Below are 9,276 nucleotides of genomic sequence, written 5' to 3'. Positions count from 1 at the left end.
GTCTGATAAACCTGCCACCGGACTCCCTCCCCTTTTTATGTTATGTTTGATGTTATTTCCCCATCTTTCCCAAACTCAACAATATAAAACATAATGTCTTCTGGTCAGTACCAAATCTATGCTTCTAAATCTGGAATTTTTTTTTCATTTTCATCCATCCTTTCTTTGCCTTTCTTCTCAAGTTAAGAGTGTGGTCATTGTATACTATAAAATTCTCTCTGTCACTGCCAAAATAATGTTACACAGTCTGAACATTTATTGATTGTCTTGGTTCCCCAACAATAGTGCTACCGTACCTTTGTTGATGCTTGTCTCATCTTATTTTGATTATTCCAATTAGTCAAGAATTGTGCCTCCTGTTTACTCTTTAATACTCCTTCCAATGCAGCATATCTTAGCTGTCTTGTAACTTTAGTCATCTTTTAATCAAGTTCTGTATTAAATTTAATATCCTACTTTTGCTATTGAAGGGACATCAAAACCCACCTCATAGAAATTACCTACAGGATTCCCGTGTGTCCTTGAAGATACTTAAAAATTTTTGAGTTTTAAAAAATAATCTCAAGGTCCTGGAAAGTTTTAGTAAAAGGCCATATAAAGATGCCTACCTTGAAAGTCCTTAGATGCGTTTTGGGATATTTATTTTTTGCTTGATGGATGTAAATTTTTGTGTTAATATAGTCATCATTTAAGTACAGTTAATCAGCTGCATCCATGTGCAATGTTCTTGTCACTATAACTTAAAAGAATGAAAGTCACTACCTGTTTTCTTAACCATCGCTAGAAGTCGTTAGATAATGCCATGACCTGATTTGCATATTTGGTAATGCATTGATCCATTTGTAGGAGACAGTGTTATCAATATTGACGAGGCTGAAGGTGATTAAAAAGGCTTTAAATACATTATAAACAAAAGTATAACCATAACTTTTTAATATATATATCTAGATGAGGATCAGTGCCTCCAAATCTGAGACCATGGTCTTGAGCCGGAAAAGGGTAGAGTGCCTTCTCCGGTTTGGGGAGGATGTACCACCCTTAGTGGAGGAGTTTAAGTATCTTTAGGTCTTGTTCACAAATGAGGGGAAGATGGAGCGGGAGATCAATAGGCGGATTGGTGCAGCGTCTGCTGTGAAGCATGCTCTGTACCGGATATTGTGGTGAAGAGAGAGCTGAGCCAAAAAGCAAAGCTCTTGATTTACCTGTTAATCTTCGTTCCTACCCTCATCTATGGTCATGAGCTTTGAGTCATGACCGAAAGAACGAGACCACGGATGCAAGCGGTTAAAATTTGTTTTCTCCGTAGTGTGACTGGGCTCTCCCTTAGAGATAGGGTGAGGAGCTCCGTCATCTGGGGAGGACTCGGAGTATCAGAGTAGAGCCGCTGCTCCTCCACATCGAGAGGAGCCAGTTGAGGTGGCTCGGGAATCTGATTAGGATGCCTCCGGGACGTCTCCCTGGTGAGGTGTTCCAGGCACGTCCTACTGGGAGTAGGAGCAGGGGGAGGCCCAGGACACGCTGGAGGAACTATTTCTCGGCTGGCCAGGGAGCGCCTTGGGATACCCCCGGAGGAGCTGGCCCAAGTGGCTGGGGAGAGGGATGTCTGGGCCTCGATGTATGGATGGATGTATGGATGGATGGATGGATGGATGGGTGAAATCTGGAGACAATTTGCTCTTCTCTTTTAACGCAGACGTGCTGCTTGCTGCCCGAGTCTACCCGTCAGTGTTGTGGAGAACTTTGCAGAAGGATTCACTGCTCACGGAAGATAGTAAATTAAGACTGACCTTATAAATTAATGTGTGAAGGTTATGTAAATGTAAACTTTTACTACATCCAGAGGGGTTTTCCAAATCTGAAAATCAACCACACTGCAAAAACAATCTGAAATCAAGTAAAAAAAATCTTAAATCAAGTGTATTTACCCTTAATTTGAGCAGGTAAATAAGATAGTTTGCCAATGGGATGAGTATTTTTACACTTAAAATAAGATAACTAGATAAAATGCACTTGAAATAAGACAATGCAATTGTTTTTTCTTATTTCAAATGTAAATTGTCTTGTTCCATTGGCAAAGTGTCTTATTTATCTACTGAAATCAGGATAAAATGCACTTATTTTAAGAAAAAATTACTTATTTAGATTTACATTTTTTGCAGTGCAAGGCTGGAATTTTGGCATATGCAGTCCTCAAAAAAAATGAAGGGAACAATTTAATAACACATCATAGATCTGAATGAATTAAATGTTCTCATAGAATACTTTGTCCTGTACAAAGCTTAATGTGCTGACAATAAAATTATGCAAAATCTTTAATGGATATCAAATTTATTAACCAATGGAGGCCTAAATTTGGAGTAACTCACAAAATTAAATTTGAAAAACACTACAGACTGATCCAACTTTAATAGAATATCTTTAAAACAGGTCAAAATGAAGCTCAGAATTGTGTAGGGCCTCCACTTGCCTTTATGTCCTCCCTACAACACGGGCATGCTCCTGATGAGCTGGTGGATTGTGTCCTCAGGGGTCTCTTCCCAGACCTTGACTAAAGCCGCCGCCAACCCCTGGACAGTCTGTGGTGCAACATGACATTGGTAGTTGGATTGAGACATGATGAACTCAATTGGATTGAGGTCTTGGAAACGGGCAGGTCAGTCCATAGCTTTAATGTTCCTCTTGCAGGAACTATTGACACACTCCAGCCACATGAGGGCTAGCATTGCCCTGTATTAGAAGGAACCCAGGGCTATGCGACCCTCCAAAGACCACCCCACACCATTACTAACCCATTGCCAAAGCAGTCGTGCTAAAGGATGCTGCAGGCAGCAGTCCACTCTCCATGGTGTCTCATGACTTGATGCCTGATGATGTGTACTACAGATCAAGCACAGCCACCTGTCACCTCTTCCCCGCTCTTTTGCACTTTTTTCATCTGCTCTCCCTAAGCCTCAGAATCCCACCTTTCCTTACCTCTGTTACATTATGAGGATGATCCTACTCTGAAGCTTGAGGGTTTCAGGTCCTCTCTATTCTGAAGATCCTGGATTACCAAAACTAAGAGCATCTCTGGAGAATCTGGTTGATCCAGAAATGCCAGCACCGCTGTTTAACTTTCCATAATGAATAAAGCACTGCGACTCACTTGGTAATTTCCAGGTCTGCCATGTTGAGTTAAAACAGGCAACCAATAGATAGAAGCTCCTTCTATTTGATCACATAAATAAAAGGAGCTTTTGTTTCCTGCTTGCTGATTGAAGCAGATAAAAACTCTTTCCATTTGATGACACAAATAGAAAGAGCTTCTATCTTCTGCTTGCTGATTGAAGCAGGTAGAAGCAGATAGAAACTCCTTGTATTTGATGACACAATAAAGTGACAGGAGTGGAGCTTGTCAACCACCATATAAATTGCTGTTCCCCTCCATGCGAATTGCTGGGCTGAGTGAGGCGAGTGACAGCACACAAATGTGGTGAGTTTCTCCCCTGGAGTCCCGTTTGGTTTGAACACACCATCAATTAGGGAAGCACAGGGGGAGGGGTAGTGATACTACACCTGCTCACAACCTGAACACTCTCTTTGATGAGATTTAAAACACTTATACTGCAGAAGCGTTATTTAGCAGTTATGAAACTGTGACCTTTTCATACCTTAAAACCGATAACTAGCCCATCCCTATTATATATATATATGCATTTAGGCTATGAATGTTATCAGTTTGAGAGTAAGCACTATATTCAATCCACTTTTTTGCTGAATTTGCAACCTCTATGCCGTTAGAATAAGTATTCTCCCATAAACGTATCAACATTTTTGAAATATTAGTTTAAAACCCTCAGGCACAATTAAAACATGTTGCTCTATGCCCCCAGTACAATCAGGTTAATTAGTGATGTTTGACAGAGCAGTAAATTGAGGTTTGCATGGCTGTCACACGACTGTGGTTTACTGTCACCCTCTTGTTGAAGGAGATATGATAAAAAAAACAAAAAAAAAAACATCCGTCCTTCCTTTAAATAAATTGCCATCAGAACAGGGCCATATAATTTCTTTTTTAATTTCATATGTGCCGTCTGTTTCTGAGAAATTATTCACATCGATGATGACAACCTGTACAGTGGAATGTATTTTGTAGTTTAAGAGATTTTATAGGGCTAGTTATCTGATATTGTGTCATGTTCTTACATTTTTCTGAACTAAAAACACTATTTCTTTTTTTTTTCTGGAGGCATCTTCTTTCTTCGGGTAGAAAGTGATTTCATACGAGGAGTGTCTGATGAGATGAGACAGAAACCTTGTGGCCATTACTAATGCTACTGAGTCCAATTAAGCTGATGTAGCCTCTGAATCAAATAACCCTGATATGATCTTGTCTGCCCATGCATAAATTTCCTTGTTACTCTGATTACTGGGGGGTAAAGAAACAAGGCCTCTCACAAATCATTGCTGTGACTATATCTGTATAGGTGTTAAAATTATTGTTTCCATGTCTCATTTTGAGCATGTCAAAACATCCAAGATTTGAATATGAGGAGAGGTAGGAAACGTGCCTGGAGTAGAAATAAATTGCAAGTGGATGAAATAATTTAATTATTTTTTTTTTTTAGTTTGAAAATTGATAATCTTTTTACAAGCTGGTTGGAGTCACTATCATCAAAATGTTGGGGTACCTTTTTAACACCGTGTTACATCCTATAAGGGGGAATTTATGACTTAGTTAAGGTCTGTGAAGCCTCCAACAGCCCACCAGTAAAATGATTGTTAGTCTAGAGGAAGTCATAAATCAAACCCGGTTTATCATTATCTATTAATACTGTGCCGCTCTTGCTCTGGATGGAGCCTGTGCATTCTCGCCTTCTCTCAGGACTGAACGATCTTGTCTGAAAGGCGAAGGTGAAAGCAGTTTGTCAAAGTTTTGATAGCTGGTGATTGATTTAGTCATCGCTCCATGGCCTGCAGCTTGTGCTGACAGCTCTGAAGGTGGAACAGTGCCTTAATTGAGCTGAATACTTGGAGCTTAAATGATGTAGGCACAAAACCCACACAATTAGGGAAGGACTAATGACGTGGAGTATTGCCCATTATTTCAGCAAATAAGCCATAGGGGATTCAATACTTTGTATCATTAATTCTTCATTAGTGATAAGGAAGAGGAGCTTCAGCATAAAACCTGCATTTTCACATAACCCAGTTTTATGTTGTTAAAGCTGGATTTATGGAGGTTATTATTGCAGATGGTTTTCTTAATTATTAAAAGGCTTGTTTCGTTTCTTTTCAGAATCATGAAGGCATGCATGTCCCAAGCAGCAATAAACTGGGTAAGTCTTATTTGTTCAAATACTAAGCCTTAATTAGTACTTTACCATAGTGTTAACTAGATGAAAATATTACATGTAAGTAAATTACTTGGAAAAGAAAAAAATAAATAAAAGGGTAACACATCTGAATTTTTCTGCAGGAAATCTGTCTTGGGCTAATATGAATACCAGGATAATAAGGATAGTGTTAGAACCACAATATCCTGTTAGAGAACTGCAGACTTAACCTTTTTGTTAGCTGGAACTTTTTGCTTCAGTCCCTTCATTAAGCCCTCAAATACCTTCTTGGGACAGCCTGGGTACACTTTGAGCTTGATGCTTCACATAATAATACTCTGTCAAGCTTACAACTAGACATCTAAGATTTTATTTTTTTATTGCTTTCAACAGAAGTCTAAGTCATTTAAAGTTGGGCACATGAGGTCTGAGTCAAAAAATTTTTTTTAATTAAATATATTTTGAATCTTCAAAGCACAGCTCAATATTTTGTTAAAACACAGCTTTTTATCAGTATTACACCAACTCATCAACATTTAGAATGTCCCCTTCTCTCCTATGGATTTTCTTAAACAAGCCAAATATTTCTGGGTACAATCATACTATGCTCCATCACGGGTTTAACTAAAGAGAAAGACAAAGACTGGGCTTAGGGAGTTTCTTTAGGTCCTGAAAATAATATGCATATCATTAGTCTCACACATGTTTTAATTGTTGTAAATTGCTAAGACTCAACAGTTTTTGTATGCTAAAAAGTAGAAGCAGTAGGTAAACCATTACTAAGTGACTTAACGTTGATCAAATATTTTCATAATTTTTGTGATTATATGTCGACTTGCAACTAGTTTAATATCACCTCTGTCATGGCCTTGCACAAATTGCATGAATATACCGTCTCTCGGTGAAGTTAAGTTGCATTGACTTCCATCTTTACTACGAATGAGGCAAGGGACATAAGCCATACAGCAGTCTGCACATTTGTAGTTTCTTGCAGGGTTACTGCACCCTCCTCAAAGTTGCTTAGTGGCGGTGGAAGCCATACAGTCCACTTGGGATCATAACAGAGGTGTCTTTCAACTAGTTGTAAGTCATGTTTAATGAAATTAGTTATGAAAATACTTTTTTAAGGTAGAAAAGTTATTTGGTGTTGGTTAAAACTTGAATGTATTGGGTCTCTATGATCGTTTATAACTGGGCATGGATTTTAGATAAGATTTTACTTAAAGAGAAAAACAAACTAATAAGTGCATTAAAATCAGATATTTTTTGCATATGGAAGTTTCTAAATTTAGTCATACTGTTCTACTGTATAACTGCTAGTGTATAAATTAGGCAGCATATCTGTTGCATAAATAGTGTGTGCAATGTGTGAGAGCACTGTAACAGACAGAAAGAGGTGGAATGCAGATATGTCTTTTTTAGTGACTTGTGGCAGAGTGACACTAAGAGAAGGATTTTCAGGATAAAAATAGAGAGGAATGGCAAGTGGCGGAGTTCTTTCCTGTTAGGAAAAACTTCAAATTAGTCACTGCATTAAAGTGTCACTATCTCTGAAAGCTGAGGTTGGTCTTTAAAATGGTCTTCAACGTTCTCTTATTGGGTATTTCTCAAGTGAACTTGGAATTTTATGATATTTGTTTAATATTTTATACATCCACCTATGATACTTTTACATTAAAGCTAAATTTAAATATATAGCCTAATACGATAAAATAGCCCAATGTGCACGTATCAGATTAAATTACTTGTTTTAACAATTAACTTGAACTGCAGTGACATTGAAAAAATTATTTATTTACACATTACCCACCTTAGGGTAATGTGTAAATGGTATTAGCATGCTCATCATGTTTCTCTACAGCTGCCAAGTATCTGCAAATAAACACAAAGTCTTTTAACTCCATACCACCACAAAATCATGCATTGTTTCATGTTTAATTGTTTCCACATCATTCGCTTTTCTGTAATTGCCTAAAAGGAAAATGCACTTTTAGGTACTATCATTTCAGCTGTATAATTATAACAGCTCTTGAAGGCTGTGCAGGGATCATGTAAATACCTTGAGAATAAAACAAAAGTAAAACTTTTGCTTTAGTATATGTCTTGACTCCCTTTGTTAAACATACTTGTTTGGCATCATCACCAGCCTTAAATTGCACAAAAATATTAACAGAATTATAATCTCTGATTATAAGACAATTGAGAAACTTTAAGATGACAATGAATCTCTGTGTTCTTGGGCTCCATGCTTTGATTTCCTCACAGAGAATCAATGATGATGAGGATAGTGAGGGATCAATTAGCCCAGAGCTAAACAGAAGGACTGAAATAGAGCTGGGACCACAGTCCTAAAGAAGACCATCTGTAACACACTACTCTTCCCCGGACTGAAATCCTGCCACACATCCAAATTCTCCCTGTTCAAGTTAGTGCATGGAGCCTCGTAGAGAATAATGGGGACCCTTAAATAAATAAATATCCAAAATTAAACTTCCATTCCCACTACTCAATAACAAAAAAGAATGGTCCTTTCTGGTTGTTCATATCAGGATTTTAATATCTGTGCTTTCAACTTATCACAGTCTCAGTTAGCCTGTGAGAACTTGATATATAACTAAAAAGATTGTAAGAATTTGAAATTTGACATCAGTATCCGCTGCTATAAGGAATTTGTTTTCTTGTTTATATTAACAGAGTTTTTAAAGTATGTGCTTTAATGCAAAACATTTTGGTTTGGTCATAAAGAAAATCACTGAATTCAAAGAAAGACCATCGCTGTGTCCGAACGTCTGCTCTAACCCTTAAATCACTCAATTACTATATAGAACGGAGTGGATTTCATAGTGAAGATGATTATCACTGCTTTTTGCTCCCTATTGGTCACGTTACTCCGCCTTCCCGCATGGTGTCTGTGCCATCTTTGTTATTTACCACCAAGAGAACAAATCCAATGATTCTTTGTGAGGAGAGGTGTCACCAAGCAATCTGGGATATATTTGCTCGTCTAGTGTCAGCTACGTATTCATCCACTAGACGTTCGGACACTCATTTAAAATGACATAACCACTATATAGTGCCCTATACAGTGATCTGGGTGGACATTCAGACACACCCTATGTGACATTTGAATGGTAAACATCACACCATGAAAATTATAATACAAGTCTTTTACCTTAATCCTTATTTGAAATGTTTTTCTTAGGGTTTCTTTAACTTTTCACATATAAATCTCTTTCAGCCTTGACTAGACACAAGAAGGAATTTTACAAATGGAGGAAATAAAAAAGATCTCATGGCATACCAATTATGTTTTAGGAGCCCCACAGAATCACCAGAAAAACCTTTTGTTTTCTGAACCACTGCCCATTCCTTCAACTAGGTCACAGCAGAGACAAAAGCAACTTCTTAAGTCTCTCATTTGGCACCTCAGCACAGAGAGGAAATACAAACAGCCTGGCATCTGAAAGCTGGAGCTACAATTTCTTACACTTTCATAGATACTTTATTTGTTATAGGGCAGAAAAATCCTGCTGAGATTGTTTTTTATGTGATAAGACTAAAATAAAGGCAAAATTCCCTTTGACTCACAGTATCACTATCCAATGAAATACCCAACTTGTTTGTTATAGAAGAGGCTGTGTTTAACAAGACACTATGGCACTTTTTTTTCTTCAATAAACTCTCTCCACTAGAAAGACAATACTTTAAGTTTTTTCACATACATAAACTTATTTACACAAGTAACTTGGATATTGCATCAAGCTGGCATAATTATAAGAATTTCCTGATTTTTGCTGTCAGCAGAAATAGTTTAATATTAAAAACATGCTTAATAGTTATTGTGCGCAGTGTCATCATACTTCCACTCATAGAAGCAACAATTTAGTTTTCCTTTACCATTATTGTTGTATTCATATTTTTTAAGTAATTCCCTTAATCATGTATTGATTCTTGCACCAAA

The 9,276-nt window shown here is 37.5% G+C and overlaps 1 protein-coding gene across 1 annotated transcript in view; it reads left to right on the top strand.

The window, feature by feature from the left end:
- The first annotated feature begins 5,274 nt into the window (after nucleotides 1-5,274).
- b3glcta (beta 3-glucosyltransferase a) overlaps nucleotides 5,275-9,276 on the top strand; it is a 73,480-nt gene continuing 69,478 nt past the window's right edge. Inside the window, exon 1 of the mRNA XM_038294345.1 lies at nucleotides 5,275-5,318. Within this exon, the coding sequence (XP_038150273.1) occupies nucleotides 5,291-5,318 (28 nt within the window). The 5' untranslated portion in view covers nucleotides 5,275-5,290. The remainder of the gene's footprint in view (nucleotides 5,319-9,276) is intronic.

Source organism: Cyprinodon tularosa, unplaced genomic scaffold (genome assembly GCF_016077235.1).
Source record: "Cyprinodon tularosa strain WSP-4 unplaced genomic scaffold, ASM1607723v1 ctg34, whole genome shotgun sequence".
NCBI lineage: Eukaryota > Metazoa > Chordata > Actinopteri > Cyprinodontiformes > Cyprinodontidae > Cyprinodon > Cyprinodon tularosa.
This window is presented reverse-complemented; position numbering and strand designations above follow the sequence as displayed.